Source organism: Bombus vancouverensis, chromosome 11 (genome assembly GCF_051014615.1).
Source record: "Bombus vancouverensis nearcticus chromosome 11, iyBomVanc1_principal, whole genome shotgun sequence".
Taxonomy (NCBI): domain Eukaryota; kingdom Metazoa; phylum Arthropoda; class Insecta; order Hymenoptera; family Apidae; genus Bombus; species Bombus vancouverensis.
The window spans coordinates 13568074-13587318 of NC_134921.1; the positions used below are offsets into that span (position 1 = coordinate 13568074).

Here is a 19245-nt window from a genome sequence, read left to right on the forward strand (position 1 = left end):
CTTTAAAATCGATTCTAAAATGCTTCCTAAACAATTTCTGTAAATTTATATACCTGGAAAACGCTAATGTTTCGTTACGACCAATATGGTTATCGCTTTGAAATAATACCCTCGTGAACACATCGATTAATCGTTAGTCAGACCATTTGGCCAAAATTACACGTTCAATTCTACGATAGCCGAACATACGTACGGTATGACTAATATCGCAGAATCTCTTAACGAACGCTGATAAACGCTGACACGATTATCGCCGTCATAAATCGTGAAATATTTCGCGTTCTGACCACCGACGAGTATATCTCGTCTATGCTGTGAAGTAGCATAACGCTGAAGTCAGCCTGCAAAGCACGAAATGCGTCTTAGTTTTTGACAAAAGTCGCTAAAAAGAAACCAGAGCGCATATATCCGCGATATTCGCGATATTCGCATTCTTTCGAGCATTTTCATTCTATATTTCTTTCGAGAAACTCGCCCCACGATTCACGTCCACTCTCGTCTTACTCTCTATAGATTTTTATCTGCCCTTTTTACCTACGATAAAAGTATCGACCTTTACTTACGAGGTAACGTTTAAAACATTCGCTTTCAAGTTATCGCGGTTCGAAGCGATTCCTTTTTCAAGCGAACGCTTTCAACGTTCTTAAGCTTATTTACGATTCCCTAGCGAAAAAAATGTGATTTATCGCTAAAGAATAAATTTTATTTATTCGCATAATTCCAGCTGGATGCTGTTAACGCTCTTTAACGAGGAAAGTTTTTAGTTGGAATGATAATCGGAGAAAAATCGCGTGTGGGAAATGTCTTGTTCCTTCATGGTCTAGTTGCTTTACTACCTAAACACGTTTCAACTGAAAGTAGGTTCCTTTTTATAACAGTTGCTTGCGTCAGATTTAACAGCGCGGGAATAAACAGCTCGATTTTCGTTATCTTTTATAGTTTTTCCTTTTTTTCCAAGCATTTGAAAGTCAATTTGAAGTTCTAGTTATTGATATGACAAAACGATATTTACGTTCGAGTTTGCGATTTCGTTCATTTAAGCATTGCCTGATATGCGCAATTTAGAAGACAGGTACGCAATTATTTCAAACTATAATAACTACCAGAGCCAAACGAAACGATGTTCGATGTTCGTTTTACAAATAACAAAACCAACGAAATTAACGTAATAAAGATCAGAGCGTGGCAAAGATCGATAAAGGTATCATTGTAAGCAGCTATCGTATGTTCCTGTCTATAATTGCTCAAAACATATTTGTACTTTTTAGATAAACCCGTTACTTCTTAGATACAGGAAAAATCGATTAACGAAAAATTGCAGTAGCGTTGCTGCCAGTTGATACTTTGTGCAAATTATCGAGCATAAAGGATTTCTGTTTGAACGGTCAACCGTGGATGGCACGTAACGTCAAGTACTCTGCGATTAAGGGAACTTTTCATTTACTCTGCACGGTCGGCGATTCCGAAACAGCGAACGAGAACAATCGCTTAATTATAGAGTTTGTCTCAACGGTGTGTTAACAGTTATAAACGGACGTGAGAAAGTCCAACTAAATTTCGTTGCAAAATTTACGCTCCTTCGTCGTTGACCGACCATTTCTTATCACGCGATTCCTCCGTAGAAAACATTACACGTTACGGAACGGATGAACACATACCCGAATTACAAAAGTTTAACGCCGAATTGCAGATGGAAGAGTAATTGGAAATCGACTTTTTACGTTTTTAGGTTCGACCGTTCGAGGATAAGATCCAAGTGCCAATAAAAAGCCACGGTAAAACGGGATTCATCGATTATCGTACTTCTAATCATAGGCGATTATGAGTCATGTAGCCTCGCATCGGCCGGCTGCATAATATTTTACGAATTAATGCACGAGCAGGTTCTCGAGACTCGTTCTGCGTCTAAACTGAATTTTAAGCCGTGTGGAAACTTGCGAAACCGAGGCGACACGGTTGCCAGCGTATGACGTCCGCAAACTTTTACGCCTTAATCCTAGAGAATATGACCAAAGAACTGGGCCAAACGTAAGTTGAAAGGACACTAATCGCGCAAACCTTACATTTCGATAATCATACACAACTATTTTCAACACACAACTATTTGTGATTATGATACGATCCATTGTTCGATAATTGTGCCGGTCAACCTGGCTATCTGTTGTCCATTCTTCGCCCAAATACGTCACTTTAATTTCTCTAACTTTAACATTAGTTCAATATTAACAAGCTCGACGCACAACGTGATACTTCAAACGACGCTGTATCGTTTAATTCTGTTTATTAATTGAAACCTATAACGTATTACACATATAAATAATAACTTTATTAAGAACAGAGTGTAATGTCGATTTGATAGATTTGATCGTGGAATAGGTGATAGATAATACAGACTTAATTAATCTTCAAATCGATAATTATCTCTTGTTTATCGAATGGTAACATAAAAGCACGATAATTATTAATTACAGTAGTCATTTTTGCTCATTTGCGTTTCAAATATAATATCTATTTATAATATTATATCGTTGCATTATAAATTTGTTATTCTCGATAGTTTTACTTGATCGTCTGATTCGAAGCATCCTTCGTAATACCACTGGAATTATATGAATTACACATAGCAGACCGATCGACGTAATAATTCGACGAACGCAACGTTGAACGCGATATTTTCCATTTTTTTCCATTAGAATGTTCGTTAGGGTGCATCGATAGAGAATGATAGATATGGAACGAATCAAGCTATCGATCTAAAACCAACGACCAGTGGCCAAACTTCGAACAACGTATATACACACATATATAGGAATGCGGTAAAAGCTTCGACATAACATGAAATGAGAAAGTGTATGCCTGTTGATGACCGTAACAGATTTATACCTACGGTGCGTGACAAGAAAGTAATTAGGTGAAATATAATCCAGTTATTCGATAATATTCAAGACGTTCTTCGTCCACGTTTTTATTCATATTTTCAGAAGCATTACAAAAAAAGCCTGCATTACAGAAATATCGTATTTCTGAAAAAGAAGAAGAAAAAAAAAAAGAATTAGTAGCAGACCAAACATAAATACACCACGTGTGTACCACGATTTTCCGACGAAATAGAACAATTTCAATAATTTGAACGATTTAACCGATTAATCGTTTATCCTATTATCTCGCAATTTCTTTCGCTCTCCCCAATTGCATACTCTTCGCTCGATCTATTTTGGCTGTCGCTATTTAATATTGCTTTGAGGGCTCGTACCGCCACAAAATAAGCTTACAGTAACTAAGATCGACGACGATCGATTCGCGAAAAATAAACACATTGTTGGGTGGTGGCTGGTAGCGTGATAGCCAACGTTCAGAAGAAATAGAATTTACGTGGCTGCACAGGCTAGAGGATAACGATAATCCTAGCTTTTTACGGGCACGAGCAATTGGAATGTCGACGTTTCCCATCGAATCGGTTGAAAGTCACTCAACTTCATTTTATCGCTACTAATTATACGAAAGTATGTATCTACTTATGTACGAACTGTGCAATTTGTGTGTTTACGTGGAAAAGATCACGGTGCGTTTCGTCAGCGATTACTAGACGACCAACACTCGCGTAAATTTGTAAAGTCGGCGGCGCTTCGGCGTTCGAAAAATAGTTGTAAATACATGAAATATGGAAAAGACACTTTGTTACGTTATTACATACTAATTGACCAAGTATAGTCTATTACATCGTTCGCCATATTGGCTGACAAGATTTCACTAATATTTTCACGTCGTCTTGTTTTCGCAGCGCAAAATTACGGATCAAGATCGTTCGTGATTAACAATAATAAGAAATTAGCGTCATGACTTTCAGTCATTGATTCGTGAAGGACACTTAAAGAGTAAAATTATTTAACTGTACGCGGCATTTTTTCCGTTCCTCTCTCTTTAAACCAGGAGTTTTCCTTTCCACGGTCGCAACCGACGCCGCTTGTTTCTTTCCACTCCTACTTCAGCCAGCAACGAGAACAGTGGTCACGGAGTTCCTGCACTAAATTCGGCAGGTTATGCCGAAATGCTATTATTTTGTGGTGCTTCGTACTTTCACCGTTTGTCTGTTTTCCACTCGACTCGATCGGTAGTTAACAGAGTTAGTAATTTACGATCCATTGAAGAACGCTCGTGTCACTTCCGCCAGTGGAAATTAGTCGCGTATCGTCTTGAAGGAACGATACGTTCGTAACGTGACTCGAATGACCACCGTACGCATGACACAGCGACTGAAACAGGCAAATTTATTCTCCTTTATAGCTATCAAGTATTTATTGCTTTCTCTTCTTTATAGGCATGCCTGAGCTCCGACTCGTTATATCGTAGCTCGGACAAACTTAAAACGTACAATTTACTTAGCTAAATAATACTATATCGAAGATTACCTTCGGTTGACAAGCGGGATAAGAGAACAACTTGACTTTTCCGAAGTCGTCGCCGGTTGCGAGCAACTTGGAATCACCGCTACGGGTACAATTATTTACGTCTGTACCATCGGCTCCTTCCGGCCAAATCCCAATCGTTTCGAAGGATATTACACAGGTGTGACTCGCCCAGTCCATGTCCCTCATCATCGATGGTTGTGGGATCTGACGACAAACTCCGGGATTCCCTGCGGTTTTATACGTATCGTTGATTATTAAATGAAATATAATAAATCATTACTAAAGCGTAGATAAGCCCTTCAGCTGGCAAACGTTCTACTTGTAAAATGCAAAAGCGTTGCGCAAGCATGTAAAAATTATAATAACAGGTACGACGCAAGTTAATTTACTTACAATATAGCAGTTCATAATCTCCGCTGTTGCTACGTAAATATTGCCCGTCCATTGACCAATCCAAATGAGTTATGAAACTGGAATGTCCCTGAAACAAAATTTTGCCGTCTAAGCAATGAAAAAATATTCCTCATTTCTCTCTCTCTCTCTCTCTCTCTCTCTCTCTATAAGCTGCGAATAAAAAAATGATATAACATTATAATAAAATGATTAGCTTCGCGAAACAGCTGCGAGTGTCCGAGTTTACAGCCATTACTATGAAAGGAGCGCTAATAATTTGTGCAGCAGACAATGGCTACCGTGCGTGCTTGACGTAAGCAATTTTTAAAAAGAAATATCTGCTCATATGCGGCTATAAATAGCTGTGGCAATATTGTATCATTTTTAGAGACATTATATCGTCTACGAAATGGCACATTTGCATGATTGTTCGCGACAATCGCGTTTTATTACATAAATAAATCGGTAGAATTAAATTACTTTTAAGAAATCGTAGAATAAATGCTTTTGTAACATAATGTCTCTTTTTAGTTCTTTGATCAACTAAAAACGTGTCTTACACCACGCCTGCGTATCCTCTTTGGCTAGAAACGAAGAAAGAACGTGTGTATTATGATATTTTTGATTTTACGACGTTACTCTAATCGTAAATAAATTTATATCGAACGTGTGGTTGCGAGTTGTTACCAGCTTTCTTCGTAAATGAAATATTATGTACGATGGAACTACGATATCACTATGATGTACGATGGATGTGTATGTCCTAATTACGTGTACTTCGCTTAAATACATATATCGATCCTTGCGGTCGAAACAATGCGTTATAATGTCGATTCTCTTTAGCGATCGCTTTAATATCGTAGAACGAGTAACGAACAACGAAATATTTACAATGCGTGTAGCTTTACATTCAGCCGATACATTTAATTCCATTCATATTCCATGAGAAACTACGGATAAATTTTTCAAACATGGCGTGTATTTGTCTGAAACGAATCGTCTCTGTATGCATATATATATATATATTACAACACGCTCGTAAATGAAAGTAGCTCGCTTTACTATGTAGAAAGACTGGTCGAACGAACATCTAAAAGTACGAGTATCGTCGAGTGCCTTTTATACAAATGGTATGGTATAACTTTGATGCATAAAAGCAGTTTGTACAGCAAATCTTAAACCCATCGATTCAATATCAAATATACGAGTATGTTTTCTCACTTGTTTATACATGTATATATGTACGACATTTACAGTATACGAAGAATATGAAAAATTAGAATTATCACACAGTTTGAAATTGCACCAGTTACTACAATGCGTATAATAAAATAAGATATCGAAAAGTTAGTCGACCGAAGAATTTCAATGCCAATAAGAATCGTATTATATGTACATGGTAACAAATCTGTGTTCTATAGATGCGTTAATTTTTTGTATTAGGTAAGGAAATTTGTAACAAAGAAAACGATCTTACCATACATCGTCCAACTCGACTATATTTCACCGCGTCTTCGTTTACCTGATAAACATAAATATAGTTGTCTCTGGAACCCAGAGCTAATAGCGTTCCATCCGGTGAAAATCTAACGACCTGAAAGGAAAACACGATCGTTAGAGAGTCGTTGGCGAAGTAAAGTTTATCGCGATGGGAAATAAGACAATTATAAGGAGTTTTACCTGAATAGGTTCAGACCCATCGCTGTGATGAGTGTATAATTCTCGAGTTTCACTGTCGATCGCTAACCATTTTCCGGAAGTGCATCCGACCACCATAACGTTACCGTCTGGTGTGAACCCGATGCTCTGTGCTTGCTCCTAAACGAATGAAAATTCTGTTCAATCGCTGTGGAATTATAGTTACGGTACGCTCGTTCTTTCTCACAATCTGCACACAAAGTATTCAACGTTTATCTTTATTTGTGTATAACGATCGAGATACGGTCGACGCGTCGTTAGGAATTATCGTTTATTTCGAAACCTTCGGCAATCCATATACAAGGTGAGTCGGAAGGAAAAACAGCACACGAAAATATCATCGCGTGACTCGCCGTTTTATAACAAAGTTTAAGTTACACGTTCGCGTAGAACGTCGTATCCCAATACGGTTATTCCAACAACGAATTCATAGGTTTGGAATATTACGACGTTAAAGCGAGCTCGGGGCCTTTAAAATTCTGATCTAAGTTATAATTTACCCCGATATCTTTGCTCCAGACCACAGTGTGACTCAGACTATCCCACATTTGCAACAATCTATCGTGGCCTGCTGTTGCAAACTGCGGTAAAGTCGGATGAGCCGCGAGTCCCCAAACTTCTTCCGCGTGTCCCAACATCGCCGGACTAAATCCCATTCCCACGTCGCCGACTAAAATGCAATTCCTGGTTGTTCCGATCAGCAACTGTGAACCTCTGCCTTCCGCGAGTGTTCGAATCCCTCCAAAGTGATCCTCGATCTAATAAATCGGATATATTATATTAACGTTAACGCGACAATACTGCCACTGCATGTACTCCAAGTATTTTGAGGAAATTCAACGAAAAGAATTACGCTCTTAACGATCTAGTTTGCCTACGCAGGCTCGTGTATCTTATCGATCGCATCTCTGTTACCATTAACGCTAGGAAATATGGGCAAAGCGTTAACTCGAAACGATAAACGTCGTAGATAAGAATAAGCTTAAGTAAATTATCGCGTTTTAATTTCTAAGGGTCGCGATTAACCTTGGAGAACAGCAGTAGTAGCATTGGTATTAGTTTCTCAAGCTTACTTGTGCTTCTTCCCCCGTTAGATTTAACGATTCGTCAAAATACAATATTTTGCCATCTTTGCCACCTCCGGTGACGATAAAACCATCTTTCAAAACGCAAATCGAAAATATAGATCCTTCGTGAATGTTCCTCGCTATCTTCGAAATCGTGTTTGTTCCTATACAAAAAATGTTACGATTAAAAGATTGTTATTATTACAAATATAGGATGTTGTATTATCTTTACACATATAATATCGTGATTATGACGGCAAGTATCAAACGCGCGACAAAACTATTCATTCTTTACGTTCAACGATCTATAAGCGATCTAAGTGGCGATCAAGTCGAATCACTTGGCAGTAATATAGTAGCGATATCTTGAAATAACCCGAAATACTTTTTTAGGCTTGAAACTCGAAAGAAAAATGCATCCGTATCTTATTGTCCTTTCGTCAATCTGCGTTGACTGCCCGTGTCGTGGCATACTATCCTGTATACGCAAACATGTACGCGTTATACACATAGTTTCTGCTTTTTGCTTTCTGTTCATTTTCCTACGTAAAGTGACTTTTACTAGCCGCGATACATCAACGGTCGGTGCGAATAGTAACACGAAATTCCTCTTACCTCTGCCCCAAACGATGATGTTACCGTTGCTATCGCCAGTAAGAACATCACCGCTCTGATTAAAAGCCACGCAGGTAACGTATCTTGGTTTTTCTCTGCTCTCGAAAATGCCCATCCGTTTGTACAGCATGCCACCGTTATCGAGGGACCAGAAGGACACGTGTCCCTTTCCGCAGGACACGATCTGGTTCCGTTCCAGCGGATGCCATTCGGCGCAGACCACCGTGTCCACCGAGCACTGCAATCGACAATCGTCATTCATAAAATGGGCCGGTTCCGGTTTCGAATCGCTGCGAAGTATCGAAGTGGGTATCTCTGTCAACCAAACTCTTTTTCTTCCTTCGATCCGTTCAGACGGCATCCAGACGAATATATGCGCGTACATACACGGTGTCTAACAAATAGCGCTAAAGTATCAAGTATCGTAACAGGAATTTCAAACATTTTTTAATCGAAGGAAAAGTCGCAACGAAAGTACGAGATTCGTACGAGATCGATGTTGACGAGTCTGCGTTACTTAAATCTGTAACCGCGCATAGAGCGAAACCAACGTTGATTGGAACGTACCTTTGTTTCCGTCACTTTGGTACCCCGTTCTCCTTTCTGCCAATCCCAGATCGAAATGTTGTGATCAGAAGTCTCGTCGATAGCGCACAGGTAATTTCCACCGTCCGCTTTCGAGAACGAGAGACAACAAATCGAGCCATCGAACTCGCCGTTACCAATCACACAAAGAGTGGTCAAACTGACCGAGTTCCATATCCTTATGTGAGGCTGAGAAAAATTCGCAACATATTTCTTGCACGTACGTGGTATGTACGAGGGTCGAACCAGGAGCAATACACCTTCGATGTTACAACCTCCTAACGGAGGTAGTAGGTCAATTTTGAACCGAATCGTATCGAACAGTCATTACGCGATCGTATTCCCTTCAACTACAATTACACGATAAATTACAATTACACAATAAACATATCGTTGGCATGTCAAGCGTCTTGGTATCGTCGATCATCGTTTTTAAAGTATTACTCTTCGTCCAACCCTGGTAAAATCTAATATAATACGTTCTTACCATAGCATCTCGTCTGTCGGTTCCACACACTTGACCAGTGGCGACCACGAGTTTGTTTGGGTGGATCGCTATGCTAAAATATTTCTCAATTAATACGACGACGAATCGAAAGCAAAAAGAGAGGGGCTGAGAGAGAGAGAGAGAGAGAGAGAGAGAGAGAAACAGATTTACTAGTTCAAATAAGAAATCTTTTGACGGCAGATGTTGAATTGAATCTTCGGTGGCAAATTGCAAATTACTTTTCATTTCCTTCACCTTTAGAGACCGCGAGAAGAATGGATCGAAACTATCGAAAGAGATCGGAGACGTTCGTGCGATAACGCACATACACATACGCGAGGAGAAGGATTTTCTTAATTTTTGTTAATCTGTTCGAGCTGCACGAGCGTAGCATCTTGGATTTTACAACCGCGAGTGGACGATCTCGTATCCAAAGATGAAATCCAATTAATTAACGTGCTTTCGGTTCGGTAGAACGATGGAGAAGAAAGCCGTTTGAAGACGCGATACCGCCGCCATTAGTTCCGCACGATCATTAAGATCGACGGAGCAGATCCACGCATGAATTCAATTAACCCACCACTTGATATCGTCCGTATGACCCAAGTAGTGCCTCTGGCTATGCTCTTCCATGTTGTACAAGACCACTACGGCCGCGACGAAATAAACGATTTCCCCGGTTGGCAGCAGATGCAGATTACTTCGACAGTCTCTGCCTCGGTAACCGTACACCCAGTCGAGTTTTAGTTTACTCTGGGGCGGTGTGCTGACTTTGTGAAGGTCGTACAACTCCATCAAAGGCGTCGGGACGTAAAGGACGACGGGCCGACCCCGTAGGTACATGCGGACGGTGCTTTCCTCCTCGTTGTACTGCATGTCTCTGGTACTGCGAATTCATAGATACGTTCCTTTTAATCCGTTCGTGCGAACCAACCTTCCTTCGCTACGAAAGTGGATTCGATCGAAGCGAGAATTTATATAGACGCGGATAAGGATAAGAAACGGTGGATACCAAGGTAGGTAAGTTTCGATTGTTCGAGGCGAACAGCTACGAGTACGCACTCGTAATATCTCGAAATAACTTTCTTTCGTTCGCTATCGCGTACGTTCGAATTTCCATTATTACTTTCCACGATACTTTCCACGATCAACTCGGAACGATCGGTCTTTCTCGCAAAAACGAGAAACGTTCGCATTTCACGTTTCCTCGGTGAACGCGTTACCGCGTGGCAGTACTACTTTCCACTTTTATCCGTCATTTATCAACTTTCGCGTCGATAGCCGTACCGCGACAATCGCTTTATTTACTTTCATTTCAGTTTTTATCAGAGAAACGAACAGGCCTCGATATAGTCGATCGGGGACCGCTCTAAAACAACGAAAGAAGAATCACCGTGTCTTATCGATTCGTTTTAGTTTCACGGATAGCGTTACACCTATCGAGCTCCAACGATATACCGATATACCGATCGAAATCACGAAAACGCGCAATTTACCGTGGCGACGTGTTCGAGAAATCAGGCAAGAGTGACTCACGCGTGCTGCGCGAGACTGCTTTTATTACTCAAGCCGGGCATAGTTCTGCGCGTTACCGCGTTACGTCACTTTGGCCTTCCTTTTTGCTCGATCGTCTGTTCTCCTTCGCGACTGGATTACGATCAACGACTGTCTACCATTCGAGACGCGATTTACGACTCGTTCGAAATGTCCGAAACTGGTGATTTGGCGAGGCGTGGAGGTCGTTCGTTCTTTTCTCGATCGAAACCACGTTTTTCCGTTAACGGCGACCGTGAACCATTCCGGTGAATGCCAATCAGAGTGAACGGAATATTATCCAGTCGCTGTCGCCTCAGACATCTCGTCGAGTCAAATATTTCACAAGATATACAACGCAGATTATTCCATCGATACAAATAAGAAGAATACGTTGCGCAGTGTGGCTCGCGGAGCATGCTACGATATTGTTCTACTTGGCTATGCGTCGAACAACCCCTAGTTTGAAAACACATTAGGCGAAACGGACGTGCATCTTCCTGCCTTTGAGCGAACAAGATCTATCTACTCGCAAGGTTGAAACAATTTCTGTGTCATGAAATTGTTAACCGTTACATAGCATGCTGACAAAAATTACGCAAGCTCGACCGTATGCGGTAGAATTTTCGCATGCAAGTAAACTTTCTGACCGGATGGTCAAAGTAGAGAGGCGCGTTCAAATACCGAGCCCAGAACGGTTAAACGGATAGCCGGTAAATGAATCGGTAAAGCGTGAAAAGGAACTTTCGTTACCTGACAAATTTTTTGCCAAGCGTCTAAGGTACGCTGAAAACGCATCGGCGTGTACCAGGAAACGGGGGATTCACGGTTGTATAACGACAAGAATCGCGATTCACTTTCTTCGAGAATGCAATGGCGGTGCTTGCTATGCGCTAAACGGCCCGTTATCCACGTGACTTTCGTTCGTACCTGTTGCCTCGTAGTCGTGCTTTTAGCCAAGTATTCCTTGGATTATCGTGTCCGAATCTATACGGGGCAACAACGTCTCGCACTCCTCTTTACGTGTATCGCGGATAGCCTTTAACGCGTGGATTCGCGTGATTCCATGCCGTTTGCATATCGTCGGTATACGCTGCGGTCTTTGTTCGTCTCGAATCGTTCAACGGAATTTGCGATTGCGTTTTTCGAGTCGATCTTTAACCGTATCCTGAGAAAATATAACGATATAGCGTGGATACAGCGTACTTCGATCAATTTTTTCAAACGTTTAAAGAATTACGCACATTTTTCACGATTAATCGTCGTACTGTTTCTTTTTCTTTCTTTTTTTTTTGTCAGATATCTACATATATATATAGATATAGAGTATATAGATATAAAGTAACATCGCTGCGAGGAAAACACGTCGAACCATCTGGTATTCGATAACTCACCCGTTCGAATAGACGTGTCTCGCTATTAGGCCGAGTCTTGGAATTTTTATCACGATCACAAATCCAGAGACCGAGAAATGCGTCTCTGAAACGTTCCTCGAATGTACAGTGGGTTACGGAGGGCTGATCGAGAAGAAATAAAAAGGCGGACCGCGTTCCAAACAAGATATTCCTTTCACGAACGAAAAGAAAGTCATGCTCGAGTTACTACATTCCAAATAAGCGTTTCCCATTTAAAATTAAAACAAAAATTAAAAAGGTTCTTCGTGGCTTTGGCGTAAAAACTTAACGCATGCACGGACCTTTTCTTCGTCCTACGCTGCGAAGGTGCGTGCCCGTCCATCGCCAGCGGCGATCTCGTGCAACCTCGTGTTATCCGCGTGCGAGGTCGAACGTCGAAGGTAACTTTTATTATGGTAATTAACGGCATGCCACGTTATCGTAGTACGATATCGCCATGTTCGCAAAATTCAGTAATCTTACTGAAATTCAGTTCCGTTACAAATATAACATTAACTGGTACATCTGTTGCAACCATACGGAACGGGCCGATCATTTTCATCGTCTTAACAATTATTTTCGTCGTTTTCCGAGATACAAGGAAATATTTACATCGTACGGATACGTAACGCGACAATGACGACGTGTTTCTAACTTTATTGGCCGTCGTGGATTCATCGATTAGTACTACCGAAAGAAATTAATCGTAAAGGATCGCGAGAAATAACGCGCGAACGAAAAATTATCCATGCCTTTCACCACTCACCTGAAAGAGGTGTAAAAAGGTACGTCTTAAAACCGGCTGTACATGTGTACAACGTACAATGTGCACCATGCAACGTGTAACGTGCAACGTGCAACGTGCAACGTGCAACGCGCACATGGCGCGTTCATCCGCTTAACCCTTTCGTGACTAGTGAAACGCATATGTCTCGCTTGAGTATTTAAACTGTAGAAGATACAGGGTGTTTCCAAAGTCGTGGTAAAACCGGAAAGCAAGCGATGTAAAAGTAAGTCGAAAATATAGAATAAAAGTTGGTCGAGCGATCTTCTTAGTTCATCCAGTCTGGCTAGCCAAAGCTTTACTTACGATTATGAACGATATCAGCAAACATCGAGTTAAATAATGCAGATAGTTTTAATGGCATATTTACTTTAATCGTTTACAACTTAGCGAAGACGCGGCGTTCGACGTGGCAGACAGATTCTTGCTCGATGAATTAAAGAAGCGCGAACTAACGATAATCTGTCAACTCCTTACTTCAGTTTCCAGACCTTAAATTCTCTGCTCCGTATTCGACATGTACACGATCCTAATTACTCCCTAATTATTTCCATGCAAATTCCCCTCCTCCCGATATTTCCCATACCGTTACTAGTCTGGTCAAATACGCAAACACATATACGCCGACGCTTTGCCTTTTCCGCGAAAGTCATAAATGCGCGACTATAAACGTAGGCCATAGAGACGAACGTTACGATAACGGCCTCTTCATTAACGTCACTGGAATCGTTCCCTTTCCGATCGTACGATATTACGATTTCGGAAACATCCTATATATATATATCGAATCGTGCTTTTACTACATGTCAAATTGCATTTATCCACGCAAAGTCGTATCGAGTTCCTTGAGGTTCCTCGCCTGATGTAGAAAGGACGTCTTATAGGATATCGATACTCTTTGTCATTCGTATAGATAGATTTTATCTTATATCTTATCTTATATTATATAAATATCTTATATTTATTTGCATTAAATTAAAATTGTCTTATAGTCATGAAATAAGAAAGAGAGAGAGGGAGAGAGAGAATACACTATTGCTTTTTATCGTATAAATAAGTTAATAGGTCGACAACTAAAGTTGTTATTTGTTATTCAACGAGCTTTTGATTATTAATTTACCGACTTGCGTCTAAACAATGGCTTTATGGCCACGAAAAGGCGAAGCTTCGAAAGGTTGCACTACGAAAATCGAAAAGTGCGAAAAAATATCTTTATTTACCCGTGTTTCACGTTGTTCAGCGCCGGTGGCTTGAAGAGGTTGAACAGAGACTTGGTGGAGGCTGAGAATCTATAATGAACGAAAATGCAAACGAAAACCATGCGGTGCAAAACAAAGAGAATAATAGTAATACAAAGAAAAAAGAACAGAGAGAAAGAAAGAGGAATTTCGCGACGGAACGTACGTGCTTTTCTTTTCTTTTCTATGGACGATTTGCGCGCTCTGCCCCGCCATGAGCAGAATTATACACTTCCGGCAGCGCTCTCTCGATTCAGTTGCCACCAAAGGGAAGCTCGAGCGAATGAAAAGCAACCGGGAGATGGTTACACGCTTTTGACGATTAATGAGCTGCGAAGTGAATTCACATCGCGAGACACAATCGATAGTCCGTTGCCCTGTTCGCCGCTTCGTCGATCGACGGGTGATATTTACTCTTCAGATTCGACTTGTAAAGTGCCAAGGGTAGAAACATGTAAATACGTATTTTACAAGGAAAAAGAAGAGATGTCGTTCGACGGTAACGCGACTCTCGCGAATCTTGTACGAGCCACGACGACTCGACATCCAGAAACGAATTGCATCGTTTTCACGTTAAAACAAGCAACGAATGTTTTCTTTAAGACTTTAACGATGGTTATAGATGATCGTTCACCGTGACGACTGTTGGAATTTTTTCGAGAGGAAATTGCACTTTAATGGTTGGACAAACCGAACGAGGTGTTTCAAAGGCGTTCGTACTTGTGTAGGCGCGCGCTCGGTTCGCTTTCATTCATTCAAGAAGAAAAAGCACGTTCGACCGTCGCGTAACGTAAAACGTTCATAGAAGCGAAAATGTGCACCGAGAGAGGGTTCGACCAGAATCGGTGTGTGAAAAAGAGGGAAATCACGAAAGCAGGCAAATGTGCACTCGCTCGTTAATAATATCGATCCCCTGCTTACCTGTTACTGACAAGTTGCGAATTGCTTCCCTGATTTTGCGGGGAATGCGTAAAGTCCCCTGTCGACGACCACCGTTTCGCCCTTCTTAAGCTGCTTTGCGGTGGCCCGTTCGATCTCGCTGTCGGCGATCTATCGAATAACAGGATTACTCTGTGACGAAAAAATCTCGTTACCTGTATGACGAAACTGTCACTCTGTAGCCAGGATTCGATTTATCTCAAGTTCAATGAAATTCGCCCCTCTCGTTCTCCGTTATCGTACAATAATCTCACCGACGATTCGTTCCAACGATATCGACGTTTAAATATCAAACGATTTGACAAGCGCAGGCGACGACTCGATTCATCGCCCTTTTACCGATTACCACTCGCATTGTTAATTGCTTAACCCCGATACGTAGTTTCTCTCCCCTTTTTTTCTTTATTCTCGCCCGATTCAAGGCGGACGTTCCTGTGCGTGTGCGTGTGCGTATGTATACAACGTTTGTTCACGATTTTTAATCGGGTTACGCTGTTTCTAACGTTTACGTCCTACTCGATGTAAAAAGAAATCCTGCGAATCCAGCGTTTGGTACGTGGCCTAAGATTTTTCTGCAGAATTCTACATCTTTTGTCTACTACTATAACGCGTTTTCTCTAGATACGATCCGAAACCTGAAAGACACGTATACGATTCGGCCGAATATCGTTCGAAAGGATTAGATTCCTCTATATCCGGCGCTTCGTCTCTAACATCCGTGATAAATTCGAAAGCAAAAGACTATATACTACTAAGAACTTTCATGCTCTATAAAATTAACAAAACAACGACAGAGCAATAATTTATAGCAATAACATCGGTAAATATATGGTTTGCATTTCACTACGAACAAGTATCAAAGAGAATGATTTCTCAAAGGGTATTTATCCAAAGAATAGAAACTTGCTTCCAATTTATACCGCTAAATCGTAATTCGAACAATCGTAATTGTATTCGACGACATGCACATCGAGAAGAATATCTACTTAAATCCTTAATGTAATGGGAGCAGTAAGTTTTGCATACAAGGGTAACGAGTTGGTAAGCAAGGCGACCACGTTCGTCTCGATTTGTTTCGTTTCGAATGGTCGTCGTTTTCTGCTATACCGTCTACTAATCGCTCTCTACATCGAAGATAACGAATTATTTAAGTAAGAAAACTACGAACGAAATAGAAAACGAATGAATTTCGTTGAAAAACGTGTACCTGGCTACTGGCAGTGGCGTGGCTCTAGGACTCGGCGATGGCACCGGGGAAACGCTACTACTACTGGGACTGTCCGAGTGTAACGAACCCGTTGATTGGTAATGAACTGACCTTCTGAAAATTCAGTTTAATTTGTTCCGTCTGTTCCAGCCCATAACTGGAATTCTTGTCAAACGATATTTCTATATAAGATACTTTGTACAGTGAGTAAAGAAAGTAAGCGTAACGAGGATCGTAGCGTGATTCTAAATCTTGGAATCGACGGAGATTTGTAGACAAAATTTCGCCTTTGAAATGCATTTAAATGTCGCAATGTTGACTGTCGTGATCACGAAATTGTTAAATTAATCGTTGAAAATCATATTGTCGCACGTAAAATTTTCCCATTATTTCTGTGTTCCGATATATCTGTAATTGATATATTCTTGCTGTTTCATCGGCAGCACGTTATTTCTTTTACTAAATGTAGATGTACGTATAGACGTATAAATATAAATACATGGCGAGTAAAGCTGCTTCAAGAATTATTAAAACTTTAACATCTTTTCCGTGAGAAGCGGTCATTTGCGAGCCATTATTTTCTCCAAACTTTCGTTCCTGCTGATCAGTAGATTGCAATACGTATGACGAGTAGGTTGCGATAAAAACATTTGATCTTGAATTTCAAAATCTTTTTACTTACTTACTTACTTACTTACTTACTTACTTACTTACTTACTTACGTTCTTTACACCCTGTACACATCGTGGCACATAGGTAAATACACGTGCATTAAAGAAAAAGAGATATCGTATATTCCGAAGATTTGGTTCGAAACATTTCAAATGATATAAATACCGTTGAGGAAGTTGCGACGAGTGCGTGTAACTGACCGGTCTCCGTGGGCTGGAGATCGAGTCTCGAATATCCTGGGAAGATCCCGACGAAGACGAATTCCTCAGACAAGAGCTGCCAGTTTGTCGTAAACGTATGTCTTTCTGGGGTGTTGAATTTTGATTACCTGAGACACACGAAATATCAACAACGTAACATTATCGATCACTTATTATTTATTATCGATCGAAGCACAGGGAATACGCGGTTCGTTTCTCTTTCAGTTTTACGTTTCGTTTAGATTCGTTTAGAACCGGTAGCAGCCCGGAATTCACCTCGAAGCGCACCGATTGCTCGATGAAACGCGAAGGTAACGAAACATGACCCTAACCAGTCGCGTGCTAACAGCTACACCCGCTGAACTTTGTTTTAAATGGGCTGAAACTCGCGAGGCTTCCCCGTATCTGCGATTTGCGACCTGCCTCTACGGCTTCCGTAACAATTAGCTTCGAAGCTTTGGAATTCCTAGCCGCGATACGGGCTTTCGTGTCTCGAAAATTTATATCGTTCCGTTTTCTAATTCGCGGTTCATTTTCGCAAGTTAATCGAAGCCGTAGCCGAAACTCGCGAATATCCGCTTCCAACGAACCACCGATTTTCTCCATATCCACGCGAATCTTTTCTTCGTCGGTTCTTCCTTTTTCCGCTACTCGCTAATAACTGCGCAACGAATGTACATATACATAGACTCTTTTATTTCTAATGAGCGAAGAACGTGCAAATACCGAATTAATTGGCGCAAGGATTGCGACTGTAACGTATAACGCGTACTCACTTCTAAGCGATACATGACCGTTCCTTAAGGGCGAGGACACTATTCTTTCGTTTCTCCTCTCGTTTCTCTCATCCTCTCTTTTCTCGCGTCCTTCCAGCTGGGCAATTCGCCTCAGCGCGTCCGCCAGAGTAGCTCGAAGACAAACTATCTCGTCCCTCTGCGCCAAGGATTGCCTCTCGAGGTCCGCGACTCGGCCTAACAGCGATCCGGTCTCGCACGCCAGCATCTCGTCTGTAAAAGGGAAGTCGCGTTCAATGGAATAAAAATATGGCAATGAAACGTGGGAATTCTTTCGTCTTGTAAACGTTCAAAGGCTATTTCACAGCTACGCGTTTATCGGATCTCTCAGATTTGTCAGATTTCTCTAGCTTGTGATCGTCGAGTTACGGTTTGTTCGCGTATTATAGCGTCCACTTGGCTGTAAAAAACGATATAACATACATTTCCTAGAATTGACCATCATCAGCGTTAATTATTCGATTATCGAGTTAAAAAAGGGAAAGGGAAAAATGTGTTCGGAATTCTAGCGATACTCACGCCACGCCTGCTCCGCTTCGTCGATGGTGTCCATCGCGTCCGGCGTGGACATTGCGATTAACCCTTTACGATGACTCCGACGTATTAATACGTTATACGATCGAATTGATCAACGAACGCAGACAGAGCCAACGTGCTCCGTTTCGCAGCATGTCTCTCCCACCGACTGTGACTTTTCTTCTACGAAACGCGAGTAAATTTGCTTTAATGTAAATTCATTTTCCTTCCTCGGCCGGGTTATCACTTTTCTCCAAGCGTTTATTACGTTCTGTGGGTCGATGCGTTTCGTTCGATCCATCGTTTATTTCCTAATCGAAAGATTCGAAATTTCTTCGAATATATCGTATTAGAACTATACGGGTACATCGCTAAGAACGGTCGAACGGGTTTTGCGCGTGTTTTCTTCGACTTTCGTGCTTGTACAAATTGGGCTACGAAACTTTTATCAATCGAACGAAGAGCTACTGAAATATTTTCGATAAATAGAAATATGGACGATTACGCGTAAAAGGGAATCGCGAGTCCAATGGCGTTGACCTTGACCTTGAGATACGTCGTAGAGAAGAAGGTCTCGAGTAACACGTACTTTGTACGAACGGTGTCACGATCGTGATTTAAAAGTTGGCTTAGATTAGGTTAGATGTTTCGAGGAATCTAGGGGTTCGGCACCCTGGCCACTCAATGTAATCTAAACTTACGTGACTTGACTAT

The 19245-nt window shown here is 41.2% G+C and overlaps 1 protein-coding gene across 10 annotated transcripts in view; it reads right to left on the reverse strand.

Moving 5' to 3' along the window:
* Window positions 1-2927: 2927 nt before the first annotated feature.
* The window catches only part of LOC117154678 (echinoderm microtubule-associated protein-like 2), a 32015-nt gene continuing 15697 nt past the window's right edge, over window positions 2928-19245 (reverse strand). For 2 of the 10 annotated variants that reach the window (XM_076622641.1, XM_033329867.2), the window contains exons 2-18: window positions 18535-18714; window positions 17998-18228; window positions 17187-17349; window positions 16350-16463; window positions 15125-15253; window positions 14186-14254; window positions 9835-10140; window positions 9255-9327; window positions 8750-8956; window positions 8183-8420; window positions 7574-7731; window positions 7001-7258; window positions 6483-6620; window positions 6280-6396; window positions 4803-4890; window positions 4410-4636; window positions 2928-4253 (exon numbers count right to left, since the gene is read on the reverse strand). In XM_076622641.1, coding sequence (XP_076478756.1) covers window positions 4125-4253; window positions 4410-4636; window positions 4803-4890; window positions 6280-6396; window positions 6483-6620; window positions 7001-7258; window positions 7574-7731; window positions 8183-8420; window positions 8750-8956; window positions 9255-9327; window positions 9835-10140; window positions 14186-14254; window positions 15125-15253; window positions 16350-16463; window positions 17187-17349; window positions 17998-18228; window positions 18535-18586 — 2697 coding nt within the window. In that variant the 5' untranslated portion in view covers window positions 18587-18714 and the 3' untranslated portion in view covers window positions 2928-4124. Of the gene's footprint in view, window positions 4254-4409; window positions 4637-4802; window positions 4891-6279; window positions 6397-6482; window positions 6621-7000; window positions 7259-7573; window positions 7732-8182; window positions 8421-8749; window positions 8957-9254; window positions 9328-9834; window positions 10141-14185; window positions 14255-15124; window positions 15254-16349; window positions 16464-17186; window positions 17350-17997; window positions 18229-18534; window positions 18843-19245 lie in introns of all 10 variants that reach the window. The other 8 variants (XM_076622644.1, XM_076622642.1, XM_076622639.1 and 5 more) reach the window with 7 other exon arrangements.